At 35.3% G+C, this 16,464-nt stretch overlaps 1 protein-coding gene across 1 annotated transcript in view; it reads left to right on the top strand.

Annotated features, from left to right (window-relative positions):
• Positions 1-16,464, top strand: part of LOC306866864 (spondin-1-like) — a 74,978-nt gene that overhangs the window by 49,733 nt on the left and 8,781 nt on the right. Inside the window, exons 7-11 of the mRNA XM_079412263.1 lie at positions 6,369-6,433; positions 8,152-8,353; positions 10,262-10,402; positions 11,735-11,807; positions 14,121-14,306. Coding sequence (XP_079268389.1) covers positions 6,369-6,433; positions 8,152-8,353; positions 10,262-10,402; positions 11,735-11,807; positions 14,121-14,306 — 667 coding nt within the window. The remainder of the gene's footprint in view (positions 1-6,368; positions 6,434-8,151; positions 8,354-10,261; positions 10,403-11,734; positions 11,808-14,120; positions 14,307-16,464) is intronic.

Here is a 16,464-nt window from a genome sequence, read left to right as displayed (position 1 = left end):
AAATAAAATGTGCAAAAGCCTTGGAAGTGTGGCTCTGAGTTGTTAGCTCTGACTGACACCTCTCTGAGCACAACTCAATTACTTCCACCGCACCGTGCTCATTTCGCCAGCAGCTGATATACACATCCTGCGGGAATTGCGGTCATGGGCAGCACAGGCCACAATGGTCCGGACAAGGTCAAGATTACCGGTGATTCAGAACTAAAAGGTAACACAAAAGGGCCAGTAATGTACTAGGACTGTTGAAGGATTATTCTGGAAGGGGGTTATTGGGTGATAAGTAGCAATGACTCTGAAAGAAGCGGTGTAGATTGGAAAAAGTGATTTAGAGGAGAACTTCAGTACACGCTTGCCGGGTTCTGGATGGTTGGTAATTGCTGTTTGCCAAATGAGTGGCACTTCCAGAAAACTCTATATTTTTCTTTGTCACTCTCTATCTACTTTCAACATTTTGCATAATTAACATTGTTTAATTGATGAATTCAAATTAATTTTGATATTTTAGGAGGCATAAATCAAATGAATACAAATCTGATTCATACATAAAAACTTGAATACACATCTTCAATGATGAATATGATTCTCATTTCTGAATTTAAACTAATTTAAAAATTTTTAGGGAGCATGAAGTCTAAATTTTAGGGTGAAACAATTGGCTTCATATAACAATAAAGAAAAAATGCAATTCATACATAAAATGAAGTAAATACACATCTTACATGATGAACATGATTTAAAATTAAGCTTGATATATTTAGGGGGCACAGATTTTAAGGTGATACAGATTCCTTATACTATAATGAAGAAAAAGCCTTATTAGAGAATGGAAGGCAATAAAATGCAAACCTTTGAGATTGGCATTATTATTTATTATTGTCAAATTCCAAAAAATGTTGAACATAGGGCTGGGTGATATATCGCATGCGATTGTCATGCGCATCTCGTCAGTAAAGCCGGTTCTGTGATTAGCGGTAAATCTCAATCACCTGCTTTACTGACGAGATGCACATGATCATCGTGTTCGATATATATCGCCCAGCACTAACTGAACATAAAATATTGTATATGGTTACACCATGACATTTTTAGAGACATTAAATGTAAACTCTTATTGAAATGGTTTTCCACTATATGAAACTAACATGAATGTAAAGAGCACATTTCTAAGAACTTCGGTTTTAAACTACATTTTGCTTTTCTGTATCTTTCTTTATCTTATTTATCATTGACCCAGATGCCATAACTTCACCATTATGGGGGCAAAAAGCATCTTTCTCCATTGACGGTCATCCAGCAGCAGCCGTTGGTAATATGTGAGCTGCATGCCCAGTCACTCAGCCCATGTGCTTCTATGAGTCTCTTTTGCAGCCTGCAGAAATGGAAAGGTGTATATGACCTTCCCCGAGGCATTTCTCCAAGAACCCTTTGAGACCCTTTGGCTTCACAGCAGTCACACTTCTCTACCTCTCATCCTTTGTTCCTCTCCTCTTCTGTCGCGCTCCATCCCTCTGGCAATTTGGTCGGGGTCAGTTTGGGGCGACGGTCTGTGAAGTGTAAAACCCGTTTTCAGAAACAGCAGCCAGGGACCCAGAGTGACACAGTTCTCATTTGCTGCACAGCAAGGATGGCCCACAAGCAAATTCATTGCGTGCAAGTGAAAGTCGACATTTGTCCTTCTTGTGTAACATCCTGACAAATATAAGGCAAGAACTACAGGTGAATAGAGTAAAAGATTTCAATGAATAGATGTTACCATACACTGTGAGAACTGTGTATGGTGTGATTTTTCAAACATTGTAAATAAAACAAAGATTACTGGACTGCGTTTTACTTTTGAGTTTCTTAAAAATGTAATGTTTATTTCGATGTTGCTTGCGGTTTTGGGATATTTACTAGCAATTTCTGAGTGAAAATTGTTTGTACACCTATTTTTTGCATACTTCATAAATGTACATTAAGCCAATTGTTTTGTATTTCCAGTTTTTTATTTAAATATGCAAATATGCACTAAATTGCATAAAAGCCCAGAACAGAAATCTGAGAACTGTATAAATTTGTATAAATTGTTTAAATATTTCAACAAATGAAAATAAGAAGTTTAAACCTGGTTTTATACAATTCTCAGACTTATGTTCTGGACATTTATATGCCCGGACATTTATGCAAATCCGGGTATATTTAATTAGACAACACCTCATTTGCATATTTTAAAGAGGTCATTTTGGATATTTCTGTTTTTATCATTCCTTAAATCACATTTCATCACAAATTTAGACGGGATGTTATAGAAATCAGCCAAATCTTATGTGAACAAACTCTTTTGTCAAAATATTCAGAATACAGTAGAATTAAAACTGGAAAGTCTGGTCTGTAGTTTGGTTTTGCTACTGAATTGGAGATTTAGAGAATTAGAGATAAAGACATTTCCTTTAAAGAAATGTGTTGTAATTGAAATCTAAAGATGCAAATGGATAAAGCATAATAAAATGAACACTTAAATGTGTATTTTGGTTGTTTTCTTTCAACTAGTCTGAAAAAAAGGGTTAGGTTATAGAAGCAAAATAGAACAAAATCTTAAATCAGTACCATCTTAGTGTCTTGCTTCAACACAATAATTGACCAAAATAAAATAAATCTGTAATTTTGTACTCACCCTTTTGTTGTGCCAAACCTGTATGACTGACTGACTTCTAAGTCAGCCAAAAGATATTTTGAAAATTGTGCCAAGTGTTGTTTTGGACCCCATTCACTTTCACTGTATGGACAAAAGCAGCAACAGTTCTTCAAAATATCTACTTCATCTATTTCACAGAAGAGGTCATAGAGGTTTGGAAGGGCATGAGGATGAGTAAATGACTGCATTTTGGATGACCTGTCCCTTTAAACACGGTAAATAAATACTGATGACCTGTCCCTTTAAACACGGTAAATAAATACTGTCATTAGCATTCATACTGCGATACATGGTATATCTGCATCCATAAAACAAACACGAGGCCGCTTTGTGGGACCTGTATGTGAAATGCGAGTGAGCGGCCCAAAGAATTGAGAATAAGTTTGCGACCAAAACCAAAAGTGCACTTGCCTCAAGGTGATAAAAGTTGAACTAGAGACAGGATCCTTCTGGGAGCTCCAGACTCTCTCAAAGGTTAAAAGTCGCCAGTCAGCCATGAACAATGTCTGTTTTCTTGAAGCTTCTCGGCTACATCCCTCCTTAAAAACCCTAAAGGAGGTCAAAAAGCTTCAGAAGAACTTAGTTTCTGGCCCACGGTTTGGCACTGATGTATTATTATTATTTTGCACCACAATCGATGTTCATGTTCAGAGCACTGGACCAGTTTGTTTCTTGGTTCAGCTGTTTGGCGATTTACTTTGAGATTTCGCTCCCATGTTGTCAACCTAAGTACACTTGATAAATCCTCCAAATAAGCAGAAGTGAAGTCCATTTGGCCCGTTTCAGGCAATATATTTCTTTCTGGTTCGAATGCAAGGACCATACTTCCAGAGTGGTGGACCGTAAATTAATATCCTCAAGCATGTGTGGCACCATCTGCCTCTTTGAAACATATTCATCAATTTGGCCAATTAGCAGATTAATTGCTTAATTACTCCGAGGCAGCTGTGTATTTCTCACGAAAATGCCAACAACACCAGAACTGAGTCTTATCACAATCTTATTTCTTCAGATCTTTGTTTGGTTGCAGCTGTTATAGAATTTCTGTTGCAAAGTGGGTCTATTGTTGAACCAGTTAGTGTGTCGATAAATATAGAAGTTGAATGCACAACAATATGTGTTTGTTGACCTGAGTGACCTGTGTGTGCTATTTCTGAGGATGAATGCAGTAACAGCAAATTTACTTTTAGTGCACTTGACTTAAACTGATGGTAGTTTTTAAACTCCCAAACTCCAGAAAGCATTAAGCAAGTATATATTGATTTTTATGGTGTTTTGTATTGGCTGTCTTTGCATTAATGTAATTCACGCAGGCCATTAGGAATGTACAAACTCACTTTGTACGTCTGTTTGATGTTGGGCAGCAAACTGTGAGTGTGCTTTCTTCACTCTGCTCTGCATCAAAAGAACATGTGCCAGCCGCATGTAAATTTTTCAGTAGTCTCACTTTCATTGATCTGATGGAAGAGTTTTTGTGCGCATTTGTAACGATGGGTCACTTGCTGCCTGTAGATTGAGGTTAAGTCAGGGGTCTCAACGACATTCCACATTCCCGTTTTTAGTGCCTTTTCTGACACTCCTGACCAAACCTGAATCAATATGCTGAACTGTTTTTGCAGATATGTTCATAATGAATATATATGTGTGTGTGTTATTTATATATATATATATATATGCATATTATATATATATATATATATATATATATATATATATATAATATGCATACAGTAAATAGAAAATACATGCACTCTCCATAGGTACAAAATTTTTAAAAAGTTTTAGTAGTTTTATGTGCATTTTTATAATTTTTATTCATATTTATATTTAGCTTGATTTCAGCTTTTTATTTTATAATATAGTACTGCAACCTAATTTAGTTAAGTTAGTTGCTAAGGCAGCATTACTCATTTTTATTTGTTTTAAGTTTAATTTTTCATCTAATATTAGTTTCATTTTCAGTTTATTTTTATTCTTGAGTTCTAGTTTTAGTTACCAATAGCAACACTGGCACAAGATTTTTGCAATCTGACTTAAATCTTAAAAAACAAATTTTCACATTTTGCCTTTATTACGATAGGACAGATCAGAAATGACAGGAAGCGAAGTGGGAGAGAGAAGGGTCCTCAAGTCAGGATTCGAACTCGGGACGCCTGCAGCGCAACAGCGCTGTATGTCGGCGCACTGCTCACAAGGCTATCGGTGCTGACTGCAATCTGACTTTTGTACAAAGAGTTTTATGTTGAGATTTTTAGCCAGTGGTTAGTACTTCAAACACATTGAGCATGGGTGCTCATGTGAGTGATGTGGGTTTGAATCCAGAAAACAACATAATCAACAATGCCAAGATCATGGGTTCGATTCCCAAGGCATGCATGGGATGATAAGACACATATATTGAATGAAATGTAAGTCACTTTGGATAAAAGCATCTGCCAAATGCATCAATGTAAATTTTGGTATCCCCTTAAAATGCTGATTTTAGCCTGTCCCACCTAAAAACTAGTTCTTGATCTTCTCAAGTGTTTGAAATCATACAACAGTGTCATTGTTTTTACATAATCTGTTGATATTCAAATTCACTGCAAGAAAGTACTATTTTAATCCATTCATTTTAATGACCAAAACCATTTATATTATGCTGTGTTTCAAACTCTTTGAGCTGTGGTGCTGATATGGGAAATGTGGGTATGAATTTGAACCATTTTATTTTTCCCTCCCTTCTGCTTATCATTTCACGTTAGCACCCTATATTCACTATCAATAAATTTATGAAAACCTTTATTTCATATAATCTCCAAAGAGCAAGAATACAATATAAGGGTACATTATTTGGATAATTTTTCATAGCCTAAGGCAACAAATTAATCTCTCTCTCACTCTCTCACTGTCACTCTCTCACTCTCACTCTCTCACTCACTCACTCACTCACTCACTCAAAAAAAGATGCCTGTGAATGTACTGGTCACTTTGGGACAAAAAGGAAAACTTCCTGTAATTCAATTCTATTTTAAGGCCTCTGTTTAAACTGAAACTATACACTGTCTCAGTGTGCAGTGCTTAATCAGACAAAGGTCTACATTTTGAACCGCTATAGCACAAGCTCCATTATACTTCAGTATTACACCTGAAACTGTCGGGAACCTTCAGGGTCCTGTCTGAATGTTGGAACAGATTGTCAGACACTTCTTTGAGCTTTTATTCTGGCAATCGCAGCCGCACAAGCTCCCAGCATCCCCTGATGAATATGTACAGGGATTGCCTTTCTTACTCTTTCTGTGCCTGTCGATCTCTGTCTGTTGCTTTTGTCTCAATCATGCTCTCTTACTTTCTTTGTGCCTGTTCCTTACTAATGTGGTTTTATTGTAGCTGTTTCTTGTGGTTCTCAATAAAGTATTGTTAAAGCTTGGTGTCTTTTCCCTTGGGTCCAGGTATCACAACAACAAATGGATAGCAGAAATCTTAAGCACACAACCTGAAGTGAAGTCTTGTCATGAATATAATAGTGTCAGAGGTTTAGGAAGAGAAATAGAAACTTTTCTTTTTGTAGTTCTGGAAAGATAGACAAATTGAAGAAAGCAGAACACAAAATCCTTGCTGTTTTGTTTCAGCGCACTTGACGTTCTATATATAGGATGCAATAAAAATTCACATTGTCTTTTTCTGTCTGTTTCTCTCCGTTTGTCTCTCTCAGGGTGATGATGTTATGACAGTTATCAAAACCAAAGCCCAGTGGCCCGCCTGGCAGCCTCTTAATGTGTAAGTTTCTATCTTTTGTACTTTTACATTCAGACAACAGCCCCAAAAAAGTGTTTTGACACTTTAGCCACACTTAAAATAAATGAATGTCATTGCATTAGCCTATATGACAAAATATCAAACCAAGCGTGACTTGAAGTGTCCAAATTTAATGAAGGCAAAGAATCTCCATATACAGAAGGTCCTTTATAATGTCATATATATGAAACAGTATCATGAGATTTTGAAAAACCAAAACATCCAGAAAATTTGATTTGGTTTCCTGCTGAACATACACAGTACTTTTTTAAGTTTAAAATGAAGAAATAAAATGAATGCTTTTATTCAGCAAGAAAATAATAAGTTGATCAAAAGTGACAGAGACAAGTGAAAAGATTCATCATTTTACAGAAGATTCCTATTTCTAATAATAAATGCTGTTCTTTTGAACTTTGTATTTATCAAAGAATCCTGAAAAAATGTATCACTGGTTTCAGTATTAATATTTAAAAATGTTTCTTGAGCAGCATATTAGATGATTTCTGATGGATCATGTGACACTGAAGACTAATGTATGCAGTAATGATGCAGAAAATTACATTTTTAAATATATTCAGATAGAAAATGGTTATTTTAAATTATAATAATATTTCACATTATTGCTGTTTTAATGTATTTTTGATCAAATAAATGCATCTTCGAAAAAAAAAGGTAACAACCCAAAAGTTACCCATGTCTCTATGATCTTGCCTCTTGGATGACTATTTTTCAACACTAAGGCCTGCTTCATAAAAACTCCTTTAGTACCTGATGGGTATGTAGATGTTTCTTTCCCTCTCACTAACGAGGCGGTTAATATTTTATGTGCGGTTTTGTTTAGCGAAGGCTTCCATTTTTTGATGAGAGTAGCATTTCCCCTGCGGTGCTTTTGCGATTGAGGTTAATGGCCTCCCTCCAGCTCCAATACATCAGGACATTCTCTTGACCTATTTTAACATCAGACTGTCAATTACCACAACCAATTTACCCCATGAAGAGGGAATGGCAATGGCAGACGCTAATTATTTCCAACCATAAGTCAAACATACGAGGCACTTTCCACCAATAGGGCACACCGTGGTATTCCATAGCTTTTTTTAAAGCATTAGAGTCATAAATTGCTGCTTTTTTTTGTGAAATGTATTAGATATGTTTGTCTAACATGAAATTAGGCTAGCAAAGTAGCTTGTTTCTTTATCTTCTTGACTGTATACAATACTATTTTTAATTTACTTTATTTTATTAAAAAAATATATATATATATTTTATTTTATTTCTTAGCTGTGTCCCACATTTTGCACTACTTTGGTTTTGATTTCAAAACTTGAGTTTAATTCTCATCTGCCTGGAGTGCATGGCTCTCTCCCTTTCTCTTTCTTCTGCTCTCAAGTGTGGGCTGTGCGAGTCATAAGGTGCTGGTTTCATTATGAATATTTAATATGTGTTAATCAATAGATCCAAGTAACATCTTCAAACATGCAGTCTGCTCCGCTCAAATGGCAACAGTTGCTTTGGTGATGGTTTGTTATCAGGGCAATTAGTTTGATTAATTACCATCTGCATGGATTCTTACAAATTATGCCTTAGCGCATAATACATGACACAGACGCCTTGTAAGTGCCATTATGTTTGTCTACAGTCCTTTCTCTGAAACAACTTTATTTTCGGATGACTTAACCTCTTCCCTTGTCTTCTCTCAGGCGTGCCGTCCCCTCGGCGGAGTTCTCGGTGGATCGAGCCCGTCATCTCATGTCGTTCTTGACTATGTTGGGCCCCAGTCCCGACTGGAATGTGGGATTGTCTGGGGAGGACCTGTGCACCAGGGATTGTGGCTGGGTCCAGAGACTGGTGAAGGATCTGGTGCCGTGGGATGCCGGTACTGACAGCGGGGTCACTTATGAGGTCAGCTTTCACAGACCGATGACGTTGTTACATTAGAACATACTGTGAGAACTTGCAGGATGGAGTCCATATATGAGGCAACATGGGTCATTGTGCATACACTGAAGCTAGCTTTTCATAACTTTTCTCTTCTACTGTATATTAATCTGAGATCTTGTCTTGTACCAACTGTAAACAGTATGAAAAGACATCAAGTCAGTTGCTTGGTTTGTCTTATTTACATTGAATTTTTGTTATAATTTGGGCAATCAATAGATTATCTTTCTAAATATTTAATCATGTTTAACATTTTGTTTTTAGTAGTTAACGCATGCTAATGCATTCAGTTCTAAGAAAACTCAATAATAGATTTCAGTTTCAGATTATTAAAATTAAATTAATTTACACTCAGAAGATTAATGTGTGCAACTGCACTCCTGCCTTACTTGCACAAAAACAAAAAAAATATTTTTCAGAATTCATGCAAACACAGACCTCAGTGCAAATGACCAGTAATTAAATAATGAAAAAAATAATAATCAATATTCAACCGTTCATTATTTATCATCATTATTATTATTATTATTACTACTATTGTTTTGTTGTTGTTGTTAAAACAATTAAAAAATAAAATGGTTTAAAAATATTATAAAAGACCCACAATACAACAACAATAATAATAATATTCAACCATTTAATAACAACAGTAATAATAACACTTCTGTTGTTAAATAAAAATGCATTAAAAATTATGGTTGTTATTATTGTTGTTGTTGTAGTTGTTGTTTAAACAATAGTGTCAAAAAATAAAATAGCTAAAAAGTATTATAACCTACAATGCAACAATAATAATAATATTCAACCATTCAATAATAACAGTAAAAATAAAACAGTTGTTGTTGTTAAATAAAAAATTCAAAATATATTTAGAAAAAAAAATTGTGGTAAAATATGATAAACAAATCTAAAATAAATAAATGAATAAATAATACTCCAAACTTTATGGACTTGCATGTATAAATGTTTAACTTGTGGGAGATATTTCACTATTGATGTTTATTATTATTTATCTTTAAATGGGAGCTCGGATGGAGACATTTTTGTATGCACTTTGATTCTAATCAGCAAATTTCTGATCAGTTTTTCAGAAACCACTAAGAACAGAATGAAAGTTATAATGTCAAATTAATTAAAAGCTTTAATGGCATTTAAACCCATTAACTTTTACAGCAATAATTACAAGGTAATGGAATAATATTTTGTGATGCCCTGAAGGTTTGATGTGAAAATGAAAACTACTTTCAGTTCATAGTGCTTCCACATTGTCTCATATTTAAAATTACTTACTTAAAATAGCTTATGAATATACAAAATGCACTAGATAAATAAATAAATACATAGAGGAAAAAAGAGTGCAAATAAACTAGTTTCCTCACTGTGTCCTATGTTGCTTCTAGTGTCAATAACATCTTCATATTTACTCAAGAGCTGTTCAGAGCAAACAGTATTAAGTCTTTGCACATCCCAGATTCTAAGTGTAACCAGGACTTCACACGCTGCCCCCTGCTGGTATGAGACAGTCCTGAGTTGTTCCTTGAAAGAAATAAGAAGTCAGCTTCAGAAGTTGAACTCTTGAAGCTTAACCGAGCAGTTGGAGCAGCAGTTGGTCTTTGTTTTGCAGCGTTGCTCTGAAGGCGTCGGAGTGGAACGCAAGTAACTGTCAGGTGACTCAAAGTGCAGAGGCAGGAAACAAGGTCATAAATCACTCATAAAGGGAATATTACAGAGTCAATGAATGATGCATATGGAGATGAAAGGTGGGAGGCCCTGGCAGATGGCATCCAAAAGTCACATACTCTACCTGTGTTTTTCTCTTTCCCTCCCTCCCCTCTCTCTCCTATCATCCTCCGTTTCTTATGTATATCCAAGTCTCCCAACAAACCCAGCAATCCTCAGGAGCGGATTCGACCCCTCACCAGTTTGGATCATCCACAGAGCCCCTTTTATGACCCTTCCGGTGGCCCCATCACACCCCTCGCCCGAGTGGTAGTGGAGAGAATGGCAAGAAAGGTGATTTTAAAAGCGGTTTTAATTTTTTTTTCATTTAGAATTATAGTATTTACATCTCTTTACAATTATTAATTTGTTTACAATTATTTACAGTTATAGAATTGCATCAAATGACTAAGTTTGAAGGCAGTACATTTTCTTAAAGAAATTAATGCTTTTGTTCAGCAAGAATGCATTCAATTGATCAGTGTTCATTACTGATTAATAAATACTTTTATACTGTTAAGTGTGTGTGTGTGTTTGTGTGTTTGTTTTTTAAATGAATGCTGTTCTTTGCAGTTCTTTTGAACTTTCTATTTATCAAAGAATCCTAAAAAAGAATAATTTTCACAAAAATATTAAAATATATTAAAACAGAAATCATTTATTTTAAATTGTAATATTTCACAAAACTTCAAAACAGTTTTTACTGCATTGTAATGTGTATGCATATTGGATATTGAATAGTTTTTTCCTTCTATTTTTACATTTCAAAAACCTTTGCCATCATCTTAATTTGACTTAATTAACAAATTACAGTCTTTAACTTTTACAATAGTAATTTATTAATAATTTAAATGTAAACTCTATATTCGTTAACACTAATAATTTAATACCAAATGTAATCTTTAGCAAATCTTCAAATTAATATCCATACTGTACATTATAATGTTGTGATGCCTTAAACTAATATTTTTAAGCCTAAAATGAATTTTTTTTTTTTTTTATTTACTTTGGATTTTTTATTATTTATTTAGGCTAAATAACATAGCATACAGTATATTGTCCACTTATCAGTTATTGCCAATAACAGTGAGCATGTGTTTTGGGGAATTTATTATTGTCTATTTCCTGTTCTCCAGCAAAACGGAACAGTTTTTTAATATATAAGTATTCAGTATGAACAGCTGTGTTGTTTAATATAGCCTGACCCTGAATTGCTGAGTCATAAAAGTCCATTTGCTAAACGAACTAAAGCAATTGCTTACAAAAATGTCAAAGCAAGCAGTCGTGAAACACAAAAACTCAGCAACGCTCATAACACATCTGTTATCCTTCAAATGCCAGTGTTTGGAGGATTCTGTTCTAAAATAATCCATTCATGAACCAGATCTCTTAATATTCCACACCAGATGTTTCATCTCCATCTCACCGCTGGGAAGAATCTCATCTCTAGGCTTTTGAGTGGGGTAAAGCGTGGGATTGCCTTGAGCCAGCTAGTTTACAATCATCTGCCCTCAGAGAATCTTTTTTTTTTTTTTTTGCGCGGGGCTTAGCGTGATAGTGATCAGATGGCAAATGGTGGATCTTATCAGGCGCTGTGATGTTGATCCATGTTCTTCCAATCTGCAGGGAGAGCAATGCAATACCGTGCCTGACACCATAGACGATATCGTCGCTGATATTGCTCAGGAGGAGAAGGAAGGTGCGTATGGCTACGCTATCTTATCCAATTTGTAGCACCTCATTTAAAAACATAGCCACCGGACAGTTTAATGAACAAGGCGGCCTGCAGGTATCTTAGAGTAAACCTTCCAATGTCCCTTCTGTCACGGTTAAGTCAAACAACAGGAAGATGAAGAAGAACAATATGCTTTACTATGGTGCATTTCAATTATGTTTGTTGGCTAATGCACTCTGCCAGATAATTACCTGTGGTTTCCCTCCAGTTTCTTGTGAGTTTCAGGAGTGGAAAGACGGGGACTGGAATGAACAAGAGTTTTGCTGCTTTTAAAGCTAAAGAGTGTCATTTCTATGCTACTAGCAGCTATTAGTCCTGCTCTGAACTCAACCAGTGTTGCTGTCAGGCTGGTCAGGAAATGTTTCTATAGCCACAGAGAGGAATAAAAAAAGAGACCGAAAGATAAAAATACTCAAAGAAAAGTCAATATTTAAATGCCATTTCTATGAAAATTAAAATTAGCTAAATATGTACTGACCCTCAGGCCAAGTTGTAGATGAGCTTGTTTCTACATCAGAATGGATTTGGAGAAATGTAACATTACATCAGTTGCTCACCAGTGGATCTTCTGCAGTGAACGGGTGCCATCAGAATGAGATTCCAAACAGCTGATAAAAACACCATAATAATCAACAACATGACTCCAGTCCATCAATTAATCTCTTGTATAGTGAATAGCTGCATTTTTTTTTATTTGATTAATTTGTCTTTAAGATGTTGCTTTTGACTAAAACACAAGTCCTCTATCCATAATATCGCTTTCTCCAGTGAAAAGGTCCTCTCATCTGAATCAGGAGAGAAATATGCTCAGATCAAGCACCGTTTACAAGCGAAAACAGTCCAAAACTATTCTAAATAAATATGTTGGTGGATTTTAATGTGAGGACAACAGGGGAGTGACTTTTTCAGTGGATGAAGTGATGCATAATTTTGTCTAGAAGCAACCGTATAAATTTAAAGGAACAATTCACCCAAAAATGCAAATTACCCCATGATTTACTCACCCTCAAGCCATCCAAGGTGTATATGACTTTCTTCTTTCAGACGAATGCAATCAAATATATATATATATATATATTTATTTATTTTAAAAAATGTCCTGGCTCCAAGCTTTATAATGGCAGTGAATGGGTGTTTTTTTTTTTTTTTGAAGCCCAGGAAATTGCCTCCATCCATCATTAAAAAGTGTTCCACATGACTCCAGGGGGTTAATAAAGGCCTTCTGAAGTGAATTGATGCATTTGTGTAAGAAAAATATCCTTATTTAGAACTTTATAAACCGTAATCTCTATCTTATGCTAATTGTCGTAGGCACGTTCATGAGAAAGTGGCGTTCCAACGGATGACGTAGGACGCAGTTTAGCGTAATCTCCGGTGAGAAGTTAGAAACATGGAAGCACAGTGAAGAGAGCAAAACACCAGTCATGAATTAGAAGTACAAGATGAGGATTTGTAAAGAAAATTGTTGGAGGATTTCAATATAAACCAAGAGGAGACTGGTTTTCCTTTGCTCTAAACAAAACTTGGTTCTCAAGAGACTAGCATATTCTCACCGGAGCTTACGCTACATCCTACATCCTACGTCATCTGCTGGACGCCACTCTCTCGTGAACGTATATACGATAGTTAGCAGAAGTTTTAAATATGGATTTTTTTTACACAAATGCATTACTTTGTTTCTGATGGCCTTTATTAATCCCCCAGAGCCATGTGGAGCACTTTTTTATAATCTTAACCCCCATTCACTGCCATTATAAAGCTTGTAAGAGCCAGGACATTTTTCAATATAATTCCAATTGTATTCCTCTGAAAGAAGAAAGTCATATACACCTATGATGGCTTGAGGGTGAGTGAATCATTGGGTAATTTACATTTTTTGGCTGAACTACCCCTTTAAAATGTCTTAATGGATGTATTTCTTACAAACATGCAGCCTTTCACTTCAATGACATTAACTGCTGGACTGGAGTCATTTGGATCACTTGTGGATTATTGTAAAGTTTTTATCAGCTGTTTAACCTCTCATTCTGACGGCACCCATTCACTGCTGAGGATCCACTGGTGAGCAAGTGACGTAATGCTAAATTTTTCCAAATTTGTTCTGATGGAGCAACAAAAACATCTACATCTTGAATGGAGTACATTTTCAGCAAATTTTCATTTTTTGGAGTATTACTCCCTTTAAGGAAAGTTACTTACCTACTTTAAGGAAGTGCTACTGCTTTTCATGAACCATGCAATGTCCTCTAATGAGTCAATCCACTCACATTTCCACAGCTGACAACACTCCAGAGACGTGCATCTACTCAAACTGGTCTCCGTGGTCAGCCTGTAGCTCCTCCACCTGCGATAAGGGTCGACGGATGAGGCAGAGGATGCTAAAAGCACAGCTGGACCCCAACGTGCCCTGCCTGCATACCCAAGACTTTGAGCCCTGCATGGGGCCGGGCTGCAGCGAGGAGGGTGAGCTAGATAACGCTGGTCTCCAGCTCTCCAGCACATATAAAACCCTTTGAGGCTGATGGATTTAGGGATCACTATCTCAGAGAATGCCAGGAAGAAAGGTGCATAGAATAAGGGGGAAAAATGGAGGAAGAAGGAATAAAAATTTTATGCAGAAAAGCATGCATGAAATGTTGAGTGGAGCAGGTAATTTATTGATAGTCTTGTTAGTGCAAGTAATGTAGAGAAATGCAAAGTCTCCGTTTTCAAGGTTACGCAAACCTTAGCCGACTTCAAACTGGAGTTTTATGCCTGCAATCTGCTTGAGCAGACCAGGGTATTGATTCCCTTGTTGGAGAGGTAGACGCTATAAACCATAACCATAAACTATATATTGTGGTTTATCGTTTAAAAGAATCAATACGACACTTGCACTTTGGTAGGTTGGCCATTTGGGTCGGAGTGTAAAATCTTGGCAAGTTAAACTACAAATAATGTTTTCTCTTTCTATATCGACACACCTGTAAGGGTTCAATCAAATTTAAATCACAATCGTTGTATGGCCTTCTGCGAGCGCAAAAAGCTCTAATTTAATTAAGTAAATATAGTCCCCATGTGCTGTGGGTTCTAAATAGGTTCAGAAATAGAATCATTTTCAGATCAGAATCAGAAATAATTGTTCCGCCAAAATAAAAGCACCATTTAAATGTTTAAAGAACCACTGTGAGTAGAACGATATTTTTGGTATAAAAATATTATAAAATGCTCTACATTTTCAAAATATTCCAATGTTTTCTGTACAATATACTATTGAATAAAAATATTATTTTACAATATTTTTTTAAATATTTTAAATATTCTTTTTTTATAGAATGTGAAATATTATTGTATATTATGAAATTATTTAATTTAACATTATATTTAAAAAGTTCTAAATATTCAAAAAAAATTACAATGTGTTTAGTATATATACAATTTAATTAAATATTGTAATTTTCAAATATTTTATCAATAGTATATGAAATGCTGTATAAAATACAATATTCTATATAAAAATATGCTTCAATATGTTCTAAATATTTGGAATATTCCAATGTGTTTGGTAAAATACAATGTATTGTTTTAAACTAATTTTAAATATTGTGAATATTAAATAGTTTTGTAAGTATAAGATATATTATCATATAATATTGAATTTTTAAAAAATATTTTAGAATAATAATTCATTTCATTTTCTAATTTAACAACTATTAATGGTAGCAGTAATGTTACAGTAATTGGCTGAAATAACATAATATCGACAAAACAAATGTTAATACAAATTATCTATTAAAATGGAACAAAAGTCGGAGTCCAAGTACAATGTGAATGTAAAGGTAACTGTTTTTTAGACCGTTTATTTTGAGTCAACAAAAAAAATCTGAATTTTATACTTTTTAAGTGAACGGGCATGAATACCTTTAAACTACAATATGTTAGAACATCTCACATATTTGTTGCTTTGGTATCAATAATAAAAGAATAAGACGAATTCAAACTAAAACAGCAAAAAAACACAATGTAGCCAAACAAAAGTCACGCCTGTTGCCTTTTTGTTAATTGCAGTTTTGCAACTAAATGTGCAGCCAATATAAAAAGTTACTATTTTAATCTCATTATCAATAAGAAAAATGAAGATTCTTAGACCAAATTGTACAGTGTCTGTGATGTTTTCTGTCTGTCTTTCGGTCTTTCTCTCCACCTGGCGTCTGGTGACATTCTCTCTTTTTTTCTCTATCTGTCAGCGCATCTGCATCAACCCATCCTTCTGCCTCATCTGTTCCTCTCCATCCTCTGATCCGGATGTTTTTCCACATCATGTCTTCATTCTGTCAGCTCTGACATGAGGCTTTTAAAGATGTTGAAGGTGGCTGTTTCTCGCCCAGCACTCGCTATTGATTAATAGAACCTGCATCGCTTTGCGTAGACTCTCTTTTGTTTTTAATTAATGGGCCGTTAAGGGCCTGCATTGATTGATAATCCACCATCCCATTGACAGGCTGACACTGGGGCCTCTGGGGGCCCCATCAGGGCCACGTTTATTTACAGCTCTTATTAATGATTCACTTAGTTCTGCTTTATTAGGTAGTGCTCGCTGCTGGTCCCAAATTGGGTCTGCAATTCTGCACTGGAGACAAAT

The sequence above is a fragment of the Barbus barbus genome, assembly GCF_936440315.1.
Source record: "Barbus barbus genome assembly, chromosome: 48".
NCBI classification, from domain to species: domain Eukaryota; kingdom Metazoa; phylum Chordata; class Actinopteri; order Cypriniformes; family Cyprinidae; genus Barbus; species Barbus barbus.
This window is presented reverse-complemented; position numbering and strand designations above follow the sequence as displayed.